The sequence below is a fragment of the Schistocerca piceifrons genome, chromosome 6 (assembly GCF_021461385.2).
Source record: "Schistocerca piceifrons isolate TAMUIC-IGC-003096 chromosome 6, iqSchPice1.1, whole genome shotgun sequence".
Classification (NCBI taxonomy): Eukaryota; Metazoa; Arthropoda; class Insecta; order Orthoptera; family Acrididae; genus Schistocerca; species Schistocerca piceifrons.
This window is the reverse complement of record NC_060143.1, coordinates 175,573,858-175,591,186: the sequence shown is the minus strand read 5'-3', so window position 1 is coordinate 175,591,186 and position 17,329 is coordinate 175,573,858. Positions and strand designations below refer to the sequence as shown.

General features: G+C 39.8%; 1 protein-coding gene across 1 annotated transcript in view; it reads right to left on the bottom strand.

Annotated features, from left to right (window-relative positions):
* LOC124802585 (transportin-3) overlaps positions 1–17,329 on the bottom strand; it is a 202,926-nt gene that overhangs the window by 96,217 nt on the left and 89,380 nt on the right. Inside the window, exons 8-10 of the mRNA XM_047263458.1 lie at positions 5,931–6,130; positions 3,243–3,382; positions 1,807–1,998 (exon numbers count right to left, since the gene is read on the bottom strand). Coding sequence (XP_047119414.1) covers positions 1,807–1,998; positions 3,243–3,382; positions 5,931–6,130 — 532 coding nt within the window. The remainder of the gene's footprint in view (positions 1–1,806; positions 1,999–3,242; positions 3,383–5,930; positions 6,131–17,329) is intronic.

Here is a 17,329-nt window from a genome sequence, read left to right as displayed (position 1 = left end):
ACAAATATTAAAGAAGAACTAAAAGAAAAATACAGACGAAGACTAACAAAAATACTGAAAACAGAATTGACAGCAAGAAACAAGACAAAAGCTATAAATACTTATGCTATACCATTATTGACCTACTCATTTGGAGTAGTGAAATGGAGTAACACAGACCTAGAAGCACTCAATACACTTACACGATCACAATGTCACAAATATAGAATACATCACATACATTCAGCATTAGAAAGATTCACATTAAGCAGAAAAGAAGGAGGAAGGCAATTTATTGACATAAAAAACCTACATTATGAACAGGTAGACAATTTAAGAAAATTCTTTATAGAACGAGCAGAAACTAGCAAAATACACAAAGCAATCACTCATATAAATACATCGGCTACACCATTGCAATTTCATAACCGCTTCTACATCCCCTTTGGATCACATAACATCAACAGATACAAAGAAAGTAAATTGGAAAAAGAAAACACTACATGGTAAGCACCCGTATCATCTAACACAGCCACACATCGATCAAGACACATCCAACACATGGCTAAGAAAAGGCAATATATACAGTGAGACGGAAGGATTCATGATTGCAATACAGGATCAAACAATAAACGCCAGATATTACAGCAAGCATATTATTAAAGATCACAATACCACAACAGATAAATGTAGACTTTGCAAACAACAAATAGAAACAGTAGATCACATCACAAGCGGATGTACAATACTAGCAAATACAGAATACCCCAGAAGACATGACAATGTAGCAAAAATAATACATGAACAACTTGCCATATAACATAAACTAATAAAACAACACATTCTCACATACAAGTATGCACCACAAAATGTACTGGACAATGATGAATACAAATTATACTGGAACAGAACCATTATAACAGATAAAACAACACCATACAACAAACCTGACATCATACTCACCAATAAAAAGAAGAAATCAACACAACTAATCGAAATATCCATACCCAATACAACAAATATACAGAAGAAAACAGGAGAAAAAATTGAAAAATACATCCAACTGGCTGAGGAAGTCAAGGACATGTGGCATCAGGATAAAGTTCACATTGTACCAATTATACTATCAACTACAGGAGTCATACCACACAGTATCTACCAGTACATCAACGCAATACAGCTACATCCAAACATATACATACAACTACAGAAATCTGTAATTATTGATACATGTTCAATTACCCGAAAGTTCCTAAATGCAATGTAAGATATACCATACAGTTAAAAGGAAGTCACGCTTGATCAAGGTCCACATCACTTTCCATTTTTAACCAGACATAACGTCTGAGACAGGAAAGAGAAATAATAATAATAATAATAATACAACACTATGAAAAAGATAGTTGCTACTCAGCATATAGTGGATTTGTGCGTATCAGCAACTCAGAATCTCCGATATATGGTGAGTAACAACTATCCTTTTCATAGTATTGTCATACTCAATTCTGGACTTTTGTTTAATAATAATAATAATAATAACAACAATAATAATAATATACGAAATAACTGACAGCATCATATGGTACAACAGCAGCTTAAGGATATGCACTTGCAGCCGGACCTCCTGAAATTGACAACAATCATACTTCATGCAATGGGAATTGCCAGTCTATCCATGGAAAAATGATACATCTGTATCAAAATTTTGAACAGCAATTTTCATTAACAGTAACATTAATTATTGAAAACATGATTCAATTTTCTACTGACTGAAAATAACTAAATAAATTAGAAATTTAAATTAGAATAAACAATAGCATAACAGACCTTTCAGAAGACCTATAGCTGCTTCATTGGATATACTAAATGTATCTAGACTCTGAATAATCTGTACAAGTCCATTAAAATGCACAGCCATATGATCTCGGCAAGAGCTGCATATATTTTGTAGGGCACTTGCAGCTGCTGTTGCCAACTGTGGCTGTTGTAGGCAGAAAAGAAGAAAGTTGAGAATAGGTTCTGGAACAGAGTAATATATAATGTAAGAAATATTGCAGAAATCATAGAAATACAATGAAATGTACAGTGGCCCCTCAAGAAACATGGAATGTCATTATTATAAGAACAAGTATGTAATTTTTCTTTGCAAAGTGTCATGTCTATTAGTTAACCCTAAGAAACTTATTTTTCATTTTTTATATACTTGTAACTACTATGTTTCAGGAAAAAAATCACAAGTCAACATTTTTCAACAGCTGACTGTCAAATAGAAAATACAGTTGTTGTAATCCTATTTGAAAATATCTGTAAGCACAGCATCAACTTTCACTTTTTTTAAAAAAAAATCCATGTAAAATGCTTCTACATAATTTGATAAGGGAATGCAATGATATGTATTATCTGTAGCTTTTTAGGGTTTCATAGCTCAATCAGTAAAAACTGAACTCTTATAGGATCACTTTGTTATCCTTCAGTCAGTCTGTCTCGTCTTCCGTCAGTCTGTCTCTTGTCTGTTAAGATCCCTTTTCCTCAGGAATGGATAGATGTACCAAGTTTAATGTTGCATACTAAGGTGTACAGTCCCCTTGTCAGTGTGTCAAATGTAATCTTGTAAGTCAATTCAATCAAAAGATATGGCCATTTATGTCACAAATTTTGATACTCGCAGACTCATTCATGAAAACCTATAGGGTACTTTCCGCTGACCTAGAATCATGAAATTTGGCAACAAGCATGCTTTCATAGTACAAGTGAAGGATAAAATCTGAAACGTGTGACTTTGTAATTATATCATATGAAAAAATGTTTTCCCATCATTTGCTGCCTGACTTCAAAAAGTTAAAACATTCTCAAAAGTCAGTACCAATGGTGATACCAAGCAAAACAGTAGAAATTCTTGATTCCCAGGATGGATGAACTGTGGATATACAAAATTAAGTTTGTAAAGAACCTTCAGTGTGTGAGTCTTGTTATAACTTAAAGATAAATGAAAGCTTCTATCACTGAAATCTATTACCTGAGGTTTTCATACCACTTTATTGGCTCCATTGCAACTTTTCTTGCTGATATTTGTCTCATTTCTGAATAACTAATAATAAAAAACTTCTCTAGTACAACTACTGTCTACAAATGTAGATACTAAAGTAAAAGCACAAGAAAGAAAATAAGTTTACAGAACTGTAATGGAGAATCAGTGTTTTTCCTAGTGCCCTTAAACAACACTGCTTTAGTGTTGAAAATAAATATTTTTCACACATGCTTACCTAAAGACTGTGGGTGTTTCTCTATCCACTCACACAATTCTCCAAGAAGCAAGACTGATGTATGCCTCACAGCTATGTGTGTCGTTTGTGGTAAGTTCAAAATAGCTTCCACTACTTTAGGGACCACATCATTCTCTTCCCTGTAATGAGAAACTACAAGCATTTTATTCGAAGTTCGAGTATTATAAACTATCACAAGCATAAAAACGTATTTTTATTTTTGCCTTCCCTTGAATGTTATCAACAAAAATTATCTTCAGCACATGAGAAAAGGTAATGCTCTCTTTGAACTTACATGAAAGTTTATGATCTAACATACAGACCCCAACATTTCTGTAGTTACTAAAATTAATGTACTAATATATTGCAACACATTTGTAAAAGAAACTAAACTGTAAAAATCACATCATATTATGTGGCTCCCCTTCTTCTTATAAGAAGTTTCCACTGCTTTATGTTACAGCTTCCCTCTCCATCCCTTCTGATAAAATCCTCCAACCCTTCTGTTTGCACTATATAGTTTCATCCTTCCACTCTACTATGGCACAACTTTGTTCAATTGTAAAGTTACCTTTCTTCCAAAAATTCACTGTTTGCTGCACAGCAGTCATTAACAAATAATCTACACCTTATGGTACATTACTGAGCAATTTGTGTCAGATATTACTCTGCCCATTCCAATATTCTGTACCACATGACCATTTTCTTTCTTACAGATAAATGTGGTTTTTTCCTCATTCTGTTATCCATAGCACTTTTTTTACATTTTGTTTTTGTTTTACCTCAAAGCTGCATTGAATTTTGTTTTTAAATCAATGAGTACATATATATTGCCTTTTGTGCATCAAACATAACTGCACCATGTATTCCAGTTTCAGAAGCTGGTAAGCAGGTAATATTGATCAGTCCCTTAATATTATATGTTGTTGTTGTGGTCTTCCATCCAAAGACTGGTTTGACGCAGTTCTTCACACTAATCTATCCTGTGCAACTCTCTTTGTCTCTGCATTAAATACTACAACCTACTTCCATCTGAAACTGCTTACTGCTTTTGTCTCCCTATAATCTTTTTAGCCCCCCCCCCCCCCCCTTCCCCAATTTCCTACATTACCGAACTAACTATTCTTTGATTCCTCAGGATCTCAGCAAATACAAAAACTCTTCTATTAGTGCCTCATTTCTTAATGCAATTTCCTTGGCATTGCCTGATTTAATACTACTACTACAATCCAGTACTCTTATTTCACTTCTTATAACCTCTTTTCAAGACAATATCCATTCCGTGCAATTTATCTTACAAATCCTTTGCATCCCTGATGCAACTACAATGTCAGCAGCGAATCTCTCTCTCTCTCTCTCTCTCTCTCTCTCTCTCTCTCTCTCTCTCTCTTTCTCTCTCTCTCTCTTTCCTCTTCAAATTTCTCTGGTCTCCTTTACTGCTTGCACCATGCACAGGTCAAACAACAGTAGGGACAGGCTGCAACCCAGTATCACATCATTCTCAAACTATTTCCCTTTCATGTTTGTCAGCTCGTTACTGCAGTCTGTCTTCTGTACAAGTTGTAGATGAACTTTCACTCCCTTGTCTTATCTCTGCTACCTTTCAAATTTCAAAGATTGCTTTCCAGTCAACACTGTCATAAGCTTTCGCTAAATCTACAATTGCTATGAACATAGGTATGCTTTACATTAACCTATATTCTAAGATAAGCTGTAGGGACAATATTGCCTCCTATGTTCCTAGATTACTCTGGGATTCAAACTAACCTTCCCCAGGATCAGCTTCTGTCAGTGTTTCCATTTTTTTGTAAGCAATGTTGTAAGCATTTTGTAACCATGAACTTATTACACTAGTGGTTCAATAATATTAACATCTGACAACGCCTGCCTTTTTGGGGCTGGAACTGTTCCATCCTCCTTGAAGTCTGAGGGCATTTTGTCTGTTTCATATACCTTGCTGATGAGGGGAAACAGTTTTCTCATGGCTACTTCTCCCAAAGACCTCAGCAATTTTGAGGGAATTTCATCTGTTCTGGTTGCCTTGTTTAGTAAAATGTAGTTGTGAAACACATTAATGACAATAAATGAGTTTGATAAAAGGCACCTACTTATCACCTACTGGAACAGGAAAAGGCTGAGAGTGACAGCACTTAAGATTTGTTAAGAAATTTGTGTCTTTCTTAAGCTCTTCCTCACCTCTTTTACAAGCAGAAATATTAGCCTATGTCACTGAAGCAGTACAATATGTACTATAAGAAGTGGGGATGTTACACTGTACTTGTCATACTGGTATTGATAGATTTCAGAACACTTTGGTCTATTAATCTTACAGCTGGGAGCAACTCAATGAATTCTTCAAACTGTATTGCAATACTCTAAACAATATTAAAAGAGAAAAAAAGTGAAGTATAGGAGCAAATAAAACGTGTTACTGTGAACGAAGTTATTAATAAAATATAAGTTAGTTACTTATCTACTTGTGTCACACGTAACTCTTTTGCACAATACCATGACTCACTGAGCCAGCATAGAGTACTTCAAGCTTGAGCACAATACACTAACTTATTAAATAATAATGCACTATAATAACTACGGATGTCAATAATATACAAGATTTTGGAAAAACTTCACTTGCATAAACAAAATGCACAAATTAATAACTGTGAAACATTGGAAAAAGTAACTTACGGGAGGATATTTTTTGCAACAGACTGCATAACAAATAAAGCTGCTTCACTCGAATCCCAGGTTACTCCTGGTCTTTGAAGACTTAGGAACATTTGTCGGAAACAATTTGAAGATCCTACAATGAATACCACATCCTTTATCAGTTCTGATACTTTCACTCGGAAATCAGAAAATTCATCTGCATCATCCAGTAGACCTTCCTGAAATTTAAAAATATTGTATAAATCATGCATGGCTTAAAGAGATAATGATAAATGCAAAATTAAAAGGAGGGAAAATTGACTATTCTTTAGAATCAACCATCTATCAAAACACTTAACAGACATAAGGGCCAACATAATAAAAAATTATTCAGACAATAAATATCAGTATTATATATAGAAGAGTACATATCTGCAATTTGACAACAATTGCAGGATAAATGTATCATATAGGCTTTTTCAAGTATTACAGTCTTCGACTACACACTCATAACAAGTAACAACATAAATTGTCATTTTTAAGGCATCCTTTTCCTCTAGATGTCCATACTTTTTATGGTCACCACTCTGTGGAAAACACATCCATAACGAAACCTCTTTCACTTTTACACGAGCACACACACCCACTGAAGAGCTATATGTTAAACAACAATTAATTAATAGTCCTGCAAACTCTATTTTAGCAGTTTACAATAGCTCTTTGACATAAACAACAAGAAGGAACAGACAGATGGTCTCTATATACAACACTGCTATACCTTGTCATGTAAGACCTTAGGCACAATAATAGTTACACAAATGTTTCTTTCCCAGATTTGTGTGGGGTCTTTACATTAACATATCAGACAGAGATTAATCACTATAGTTTTAGTTCCAGCAACACAAACTGTGTTTAAAAACACACATGACTGATCCAATTCTGTAATTTCTCCTACAGGTCCCTTCATCTCCAAACAAACTGAGCTACCCAATTTTAAAGGAATTCTGCAATAATTGCCTACAAGTTAGTTTTGGAACAGATTCCCTTTGTCACTTTCTATATATTCCATCCTTTCTTTGTCATCACGACAAATATAGTTTTTTTTCTCTGCAATTGCAGAGCGAAGAGAGAGAGAGAGAGAGAGAGAGAGAGAGTCCCAATCATCTATACCAGAGTACAGGGGCTCCAATGAGCTAGCCAGGGCATAGGTAGTGAAGAGTTACCTACCATAACGAAGTGGATGGGTACGATTGGTTGGTTGCTTTATTTGGAGGTAGGGGGGCGGGGGCAAAGCAAAGTCATCAGTCCCATGAAATAAGGTGGCAGGAACCAGGAAGGAACAACAGAAACCACACACTCCAATCAAGGGGGAGGGAAAATAGGCAAACAAAGAGGTAAAAGGAACGTCGGGGCAGCAGGAAGAGGAAAGAACAGGAGGGGAGAGGGGTGTGCTTGCACTGAGACTTCTTCTTATTCTCTTTCGGTGATCAAGGAGGGCAGGCTTCTGTAAGATCCAGAACTGAAAGAGAGCAAGAGACCTTGGGGTGCACAGACGGTGTGCCTGTGGTGGAATTGGGGGCCACTTTTCCAGCCATGAAGGTGGAGTGGCACCTAGAGAGAAGGGGGTGGGAACCACATGGGAGGGGGAGAGGAGAGTGGGGGGGGGGGGGCAGAACTGGTTAAGGAAGAGGGAGGAGGGGGAAAGGACAGAACAGAGGCAAAGGTAGAAGTCACTCATACAGGGTGAAGCCTGTCACATTTCTGAAGATCCTCAGTGTAAGATAAACAATCATGGGACTTACACTCATGTTTCTTCTTTTCCTTCTTACAAGTTGGGTCATCTGGTGAGGGTGGAGAACGATGGTCATGGCAATTAACACATACGAGTGGTGGAACACAGGGACTCACCTCATGGAGTGGATGTCTACATTTACCACACAGAAAGTCAGGTGTACAGCAGGAATACATGTGGCCAAAATGCAAGCACCAAAAACTCCTCACGGCTGGTGGGACGTATGACTTTACATCACACTGATAACACGTCACTTTGATCTTCTCCAGGACTGTATCTCCCTCAAAAGCCAAAGTAAAGGTGCCGATACCTGTGCAGCTGTCCCTATGACCTTTTTGAATACACCGAACAAAATGAATGCCCCATTGTTCCAGGTTGGCCTAGAGTTCTTCAACAGTGTGAAGGATGAGGACCCTCTGCAAAATGACTTCCTCAACCATGTTCGAAGACTAATGAGGAGTAATGGACGCCGGGATATCACCAAGGTAATCACAAGCATGAAGGGCTACAGACTGGGTGGCGTAATAAGTTTTGATCAATAGTGAACTCGACCACATCTTACCGAGAGACTCCACTTCACTGAACATTTCTTTTTTTTTTCCACAAAAAGTAATGGTTCTGTGGCAGTGAATCTGTCCTGTCCATCCTAGTGCAGACCAGGTAGTGGAGAAAGTGTTTCACCCCAAGCCAGTGAGCCTGGCCCTCCTCCCAGGGTGTAGCCAGAGAAAGGAAGGCTGTGACATAAGAAGCAGCATTTGATGATCCATTACCAACCGAAAAGATGGCCACAGAAGAACACCCAGTTTTTTGGAGCTTGATACATTTCATAATCAAAGTATCCGCCCTGATACCACACACAATGATCAGGGGGTCTCCCTATGAGTATGATCCATCCACAGAAGGGCTGTCTAGTTAGGTGGCTGTTGCCAGGAGTTTCGATGCTCTGGAATGACACATGGGAAGGCAACAGCTCAAGTATCAGAGATGTGATCTCTGTGTTGTCAGGGGGCTCAGCCAGATGGGTACATAACTGCCCCATCACAAGGACTGTCTACACATGCTGGTGACTTAGTGGGATCAAGAGAGGCTATGGCAGGAAGAGAAGAGGGGTAGGAGGGGGGGGGGGGGAGAAGTATCCACGCCATAGATGCTAGGGAGGGAGTTCTTTCCCAAATCGCTCACACTATGGACAGAAAATTTAGAGGTAGAGTTAAAACCCCAAAGGGGGACCAAACGCGTCAAAAAGGAAGGATGAAAAATAAAAGGTAAGGGGAACAAAACCGCAAGGAATACAGGGAACCAGGTGGATAGCCAGGTCGACATAAGTAACAACACAGAGAGGGGGGGGGGGGGGAAGGAGGGGGCAGAGGGGAAGGAAATGCAGCCCAGGAAGAATGGGTTGTAATAGCTCAGGCCCCTGTGTGTGCCACGCACGAAATCACAAAAGAACTGAGAGCCCCATGGTGGAGGAATGAGTAGATTTGTTGATGAGGGGTGACAGAACATGGGCTGAGTGAGACTATAGAGAAGAGGATGTGAATGTAGGATGAATGATCAGGAATGAGTGGAGACAGGCATGGCGGTGGATGAGTGGAGACAGGCATGGCGGTGGATGAGTGGAGACAGGCATGGCGGTGGATGAGTGGAGACAGGCATGGCGGTGGATGAGTGGAGACAGGCATGGCGGTGGATGAGTGGAGACAGGCATGGCGGTGGATGAGTGGAGACAGGCATGGCGGTGGATGAGTGGAGACAGGCATGGCGGTGGATGAGTGGAGACAGGCATGGCGGTGGATGAGTGGAGACAGGCATGGCGGTGGATGAGTGGAGACAGGCATGGCGGTGGATGAGTGGAGACAGGCATGGCGGTGGATGAGTGGAGACAGGCATGGCGGTGGATGAGTGGAGACAGGCATGGCGGTGGATGAGTGGAGACAGGCATGGCGGTGGATGAGTGGAGACAGGCATGGCGGTGGATGAGTGGAGACAGGCATGGCGGTGGATGAGTGGAGACAGGCATGGCGGTGGATGAGTGGAGACAGGCATGGCGGTGGATGAGTGGAGACAGGCATGGCGGTGGATGAGTGGAGACAGGCATGGCGGTGGATGAGTGGAGACAGGCATGGCGGTGGATGAGTGGAGACAGGCATGGCGGTGGATGAGTGGAGACAGGCATGGCGGTGGATGAGTGGAGACAGGCATGGCGGTGGATGAGTGGAGACAGGCATGGCGGTGGATGAGTGGAGACAGGCATGGCGGTGGATGAGTGGAGACAGGCATGGCGGTGGATGAGTGGAGACAGGCATGGCGGTGGATGAGTGGAGACAGGCATGGCGATGGATGAGTGGAGACAGGCATGGCGATGGATGAGTGGAGACAGGCATGGCGATGGATGAGTGGAGACAGGCATGGCGATGGATGAGTGGAGACAGGCATGGCGATGGATGAGTGGAGACAGGCATGGCGATGGATGAGTGGAGACAGGCATGGCGATGGATGAGTGGAGACAGGCATGGCGATGGATGAGTGGAGACAGGCATGGCGATGGATGAGTGGAGACAGGCATGGCGATGGATGAGTGGAGACAGGCATGGCGATGGATGAGTGGAGACAGGCATGGCGATGGATGAGTGGAGACAGGGATGGAGATGGATGAGAGGAGACAGGGATGGAGATGGATGAGAGGAGACAGGGATGGAGATGGATGAGAGGAGACAGGGATGGAGATGGATGTGGGATTGGGGCTGGTGTAAATCAAAAGCCAGGAGGCTTGTACGTTCAAAGACTGTGTTGTAAGGTCACACTCCATATAAGTTATTTGCAGAATTCTGTATCTGGAGAGGGGGATTCAGGTGGCATTAGTTGTGGGCAGCCATTGAAGTCTTGCATGTTATGCTCAGCAGTTGTTCACTACTCAGTAGTCACTTCTACTCTTTCACAGTTTGGTGGTTCAAATTGACAGTTGATAAGTGCTTATAGTCATTTAAAACGCTGTGCAAAAGTTACAGTAGAGCTGGTATATAGTGAGATTCCCACAGATCGCCGTGCCACAGATATGAAAGGATATTCAAGTGACTGAACTGGGAAATACAGTGTGCTGGTTGATCGCATAGGTAGATCTTGCACCTGGGCCTTCCACATGGGTCTGATCGCCATGGTAACTGGTTGAAAGTAAGTTTGCCATAAGGACGGGGGATATTTCCATAGATTGGGTCAACAGCAAAATATGATTTTGGGAGAGGCTGTGTAACGCTGCTACCCTTTGGACGCAAAAATGAAAAATATAAATCTAGTCCTCACACCCCAATACAAGCCCCAAGCCCAAGATCAAAATTTCATAAAAAGAAAAACAAAGTCCCTCTGTACTAACATGCATGACTAGTAGCAAGTAGGCTGAAAAGAAAGTAATATAAAAAGAAAAAGAAAGGAATCTTGGTAGCAAAGTAACTTAATGTTTTGAAAAAGAATAAAAAAGAAATAGAATCCATTAGTTTCAAGATAAAATAACAGTAGATCAAAAAGTAGTAGACTTGTAGATCACAGAGTATAACAAGTGACCTCAAAGAATACTCCTTGTGAGTACTCTTTAAGGACATTGAGAAATACAGAAGCTTAAGTTGTACATTGTTAATGTGCTTCTGGCGCTAGCCCTGTCATGTCGTGACTGAACTTGTGTGCTCTTACATTATATTGGTAGGTGATACGAGATGGTTTGTTACATTTTAAAGATTTGCAATCTGCTAGAAATGATTAAAAACTGAAAGAGGTAAATCAGCAACTTGGAAAATATCTTTGAAGTAATTCAAGCTAGGAAAATAACTGAATATATTGTCTTAATTTGATTATTATCAACGAAAGACTGAACTTAGACACAATGTGATAGACAATTAATAGTTCAACTTATAGGAAGTGATGAATAGTGTAAACTGTGAGGAATATACCTAAACTGTGCTAAAGTAAATAGCGTAATCTGGATCTTGCTGTAAAATCTTTGGCTGAATTTATGTAACTAATTCCACCCATCTGAAAGAAAGATTACTTCTTTAAGACAATAATACTGACTAGAATAAACCAACATAAAGTGAATTTACAGTGTTTGACATTGCTTTCAACCCATTTAATATTATTTGCTCATGAAACATTCATCCGTGCAACAACATAGATTATCAACAGCGTGCAGCATTCATAGATATTCTTTTGCGCTCTAGAAAGTTATTGTACTGATTCAGATTTTTTTAGCTCACACAAATTGATAACTTTCATAGATAAATTCTGGATGTTTATAGACTGTAATCATGAATTGGGCAGTAATCTCAGTTTGTATGCACTAACATGTAGCTAGGCTCATACATGTCAGGGACCAAATATTCATCTGAGTAAGCCGGTACAACTAACCCGCACTCGGCGTAAATACCGTGCAGCAAGACAATTCTTTTTTGTGACTTTCCTCGCATACTTTCTATCATGAGCTAGCCAGAGCCTGAGCATCAGTCACTAACAATCAATAAGTATAAACAGGGAAGTTACAAAAAACTGACACCCATAATGCAGGGCTCAAAACCACGAAGAACGACCCTGAGATTAAGAATATAGGACTGTAAGTACCAAGTAAGGCATAGGCGCCACATTTGCGCCACAATATGACAACGCAGAACTTCGAGTCGATGTCGGAGGACGCAGTGCTGATCGAGCTACGACGACGCGCTGACTTCGACTACGTGGAGGCTGTCGACTGCTGAGAGCGATGACTTCCAGTGCCGTGAGGACTGGGGGGCGCTGTTGCTGCCAAAGCTAACTGCACATCCACCGCCTCCACACAACAAAACACTTACCAGTAAAGAACTGAACAACTCAGGTTAGTGAGTACTAGTCAAAAGTTTATTCACTGTGGTGGAACACTGAAATCCTTGTACCATTATTTGTGTATCTGTGTAAGATTGTGTGCAACCATAAAGACAACTGAGTACTTATCGTGCAGAAAGGTTTAGTAAACTGTTAATTAGAGAATAATAATTTTCAAAATGTCAAAGAGAACCAGAAAGGGTCAATTAGATCAAGACAAGGATGAATCCGAACTCAGAGAAGAATCGGTAGAGCAAACGAGTCAAAATGTAGAAAACATTCCTTCTCTTGACACAGAAAATGAGCCAAGAGAAAGAATGGATGAACTGAAAGTGCTCATGACTTCCAAAGATGAGATAGAAAAAATTCTGGTTGTCGTGGAGGCTCAAGTAACAGTAATTAATGATCAAAGAGAAACTTCTGGTTGACGAATGCTTCTTACATGCAACACTTTGATATGAATATGTTGTTCAATTTCATATCTAAGATGGAAGAAAGTGATGCCGAGCGAAAAGAGCTTGAGCTATGAATGGAGAAACATATAACCGAATTGGCTGAATGGGATTCCCGGCTGGCTGAACGTGACTCACGGTTAGAAGAAAGATATGTTGTTGTTGTTGTTGTGGTCTTCAGTCCTGAGACTGGTTTGATGCAGCTCTCCATGCTACTCTATCCTGTGCAAGCTTTTTCATCTCCTAGTACCTACTGCAACCTACATCCTTCTGAATCTGCTTAGTGTATTCATCTCTTGGTCTCCCTCTACGATTTTTACCCTCCACGCTGCCCTCCAATACTAAATTGGTGATCCCTTGATGCCTCAGAACATGTCCTACCAACCGATCCCTTCTTCTGGTCAAGTTGTGCCACAAACTTCTCTTCTCCCCAATCCTATTCAATACTTCCTCATTAGTTATGTGATCTACCCATCTAATCTTCAGCATTCTTCTGTAGCACCACATTTCGAAAGCTTCTATTCTCTTCTTGTCCAAACTATTTATCGTCCATGTTTCACTTCCATACATGGCTACACTCCATACGAATACTTTCAGAAATGACTTCCTGACACTTAAATCAATACTGGATGTTAACAAATTTCTCTTCTTCAGAAACGCTTTCCCTGCCATTGCCAGCCTACATTTTATATCCTCTCTACTTCGACCATCATCAGTTATTTTGCTCCCCAAATAGCAAAACTCCTTTACTACTTTAAGTGCCTCATTTCCTAATCTAATTCCCTCAGCATCACCCGACTTAGACTACATTCCATTATCCTTGTTTTGCTTTTATTGATGTTCATCTTATATCCTCCTTTCAAGACACTGTCCATTCCATTCAACTGCTCTTCCAAGTCCTTTGCTGTCTCTGACAGAATTACAATGTCATCGGCAAACCTCAAAGTTTTTATTTCTTCTCCATGAATTTTAATACCTACTCCGAATTTTTCTTTTGTTTCCTTTACTGCTTGCTCAATATACAGATTGAACAACATCGGGGAGAGGCTACAACCCTGTCTTACTCCCTTCCCAACCACTGCTTCCCTTTCATGTCCCTCGACTCTTATAACTGTCATCTGGTTTCTGTACAAATTGTAAATAGCCTTTCGCTCCCTGTATTTTACCCCTGCCACCTTTAGAATTTGAAAGAGAGTATTCCAGTCAACATTGTCAAAAGCTTTCTCCAAGTCTACAAATGCTAGAAACGTAGGTTTGCCTTTCCTTAATCTTTCTTCTAAGATAAGTCGTAAGGTCAGTATTGCCTCACGTGTTCCAGTGTTTCTACGGAATCCAAACTGATCTTCCCCGAGGTTGGCTTCTACTAGTTTTTCCATTCGTCTGTAAAGAATTCGTGTTAGTATTTTGCAGCTGTGACTTATTAAGCTGATAGTTCGGTAATTTTCACATCTGTCAACACCTGCTTTCTTTGGGATTGGAATTATTATATTCTTCTTGAAGTCTGAGGGTATTTCGCCTGTTTCATACATCTTGCTCACCAGATGGTAGAGTTTTGTCAGGACTGGCTCTCCCACGGCCGTCAGTAGTTCCAATGGAATATTGTCTACTCCGGGGGCCTTGTTTCGACTCAGGTCTTTCAGTGCTCTGTCAAACTCTTCACGCAGTATCATATCTCCCATTTCATCTTCATCTACATCCTCTTCCATTTCCATAATATTGTCCTCAAGTACATCGCCCTTGTATAGACCCTCTATATACTCCTTCCACCTTTCTGCTTTCCCTTCTTTGCTTAGAACTGGGTTTCCATCTGAGCTCTTGATATTCATACAAGTCGTTCTCTTATCTCCAAAGGTCTCTTTAATTTTCCTGTAGGCGGTATCTATCTTACCCCTAGTGAGATAGGCCTCTACATCCTTACATTTGTCCTCTAGCCATCCCTGCTTAGCCATTTTGCACTTCCTGTCGATCTCATTTTTGAGACGTTTGTATTCCTTTTTGCCTGTTTCACTTACTGCATTTTTATATTTTCTCCTTAGAAAGAAAGATATAGGATGTTTAAAGCAAATATGTCTGAATTTATAAAACAGAAAGAATTAGAAAGAGAGGAATATCTTGCACAGAGAGAGTTAGAAAGAGAAGAATATTTTAGAAAGATAGAACAGGAACGGGAAGAAGAGAACAGAAAGTTTAAGCAGGAAAGGTTAGAATTACAGGAAGCTTGTGAGCTCAGATATAATCAGAAGCTCGAGAAAGTGCAGACTGAGAACAGTGACATCTCTGGTGCTGTACAAACACCAGAAGAAAATCTCACCGTAGTGAAATCTACTCAAGACTCTGTAGTACAGCAGGTATCGGAACTGTCTGCAAAAATGAATCAACTAGAGTTAAACGCTATACAAAATGTTGATTCGTTTCTACTTAAAAAATCTAGTCAGTGGGGAAAAGAAATGTCCATACGGATAGATGAAAAATCAGAGGAGATAAAAAAGCGGGTAAATGACACTGCTGAACTTAAACTTCAACTAGTAAAACAAAATTAAACATATCTAATGCTGAGGACACTGAACTACTAAAAGAGGAATTTCATGTGATTAAAAACAAAGTAATCAACGAAATACCTAAGGATATGAAGAATTCAAGTCGTTTTGGTTACGTTCCGAATGATAGCATAAAAGATCGTAACCAAGATGTATGGGAATTTTCTGTTAGAAGTCGACATTGCAACACTAGTCCAGAGAAAAGAAGGCGTCATGAATACAAAACAGTAGGAATCGATAGTGATGAACGATCTTTGCCAGAGTCTGAGCGGTTCACTCAGAAAACTTCTTTGTCATCTATTAAAATTGAAAACAGCATATTTAAAAGTAGGCAGTTTCCAATACTCAAGTCAGAGAAAAACACAACTCACCCCAAAATTTTTATCAACAGTTTTAAACGAATATTTCCGAAGATATGGACAGAGTATGACAAAATTCAATTTATGGTTTCGAAAATAGTCAGTGAGGCATCTCCTTGGGCGAGTGAAGTGAGTGAAACATGTAGGACATGTTATTCAGTATTGGACAGATCCTATATCGCACCGTGAAGTTATTCGGATCCTTAAAACCAGGCTTACAATTAACATTCGTGAAATGCTTATTCATGCACCTGATGACGACTTTGAACAATTTCTGTCCATGATTGATATGACAGATATCATCCAAGAGGATTTCTGTCAGTTTAACGGTAGAGATGCATGTTACAATAACGGAAATGGTAATAATAATAATAATAATAATAATAATAATAATAACTCTCCGTCTAACGGCAGCAGCCATCATCAGTCTAATAACTGAGGTTCACAACGTAGACAGAACTTCAATAATCAGAATTTCTATAATCCCAGTTGCAACAATCAAAACAGCAGAAATGTATATAGTCAAGGACCAGATGCGCATGACATACATCTTGGCGAGACTAGTGTTCAAAATCGAAAAAGAGAATACAAAGATACAAGGCAATATAAGAACAGGGAACAAAACAATACAGAAAATCATAATCCTTCATATCAATGGGTTCCAACAAATTCTCGTTGGAACAATCCAGTAAACCACACAAATGGGCCTAACTATTCACATCTAAACACTTCTGCAGCGATTCCTTTGGGCAACGGTGCAGCTGAAATTCGGGAATACCAGATATAATCCACAAAATCATAATGTCCATGTCCTGGAAATAGTTGAGGAGCCACGTCATGAACCAAATACCTCAACAAACTAGGACCAGCCAGTCCTAGACTTCCGGGGGTGGCTGGTAGGCTTAATGGAGGTCAACATAACCAATCTGTGTGTTTACTAAGATACAATTCTGGAGTGGACATTAGAGATGAATTACTGATTGAGGCAACTTCGCACCAACCTGAATCCAAATAATACATGCAAGCTGTAGTAGCTGGAGATATAAATGGTATACCTGTACACATCCTTACAGACACAGGAGCTACCACTAATGTGATGTCGTTTAATCTACTTAAATGTATTAATATCAATATAATAGAGGGAAACATTCCACGTGGGAAAAATTATATATAAAAACAAAGATGAGGTGACTTACCGAACGAAAGTGCTGGCAGGTCAATAGACACACAAACAAACACAAACATACACACAAAATTCAAGCTTTCGCAACAAACTGTTGCCTCATCAGGAAAGAGGGAAGGAGAGGGGAAGACGAAAGGAAGTGGGTGTATTAATAGAATGGAAAGAGTACCTACCTTTCCTGTAACAGGGTGTACTATTTCTGGAGCTTTCGGCACAGGTATTCAACCCACTAAAGCTCAAGTGCAGGTGAAATTAATCATACAGGAGGAAAAA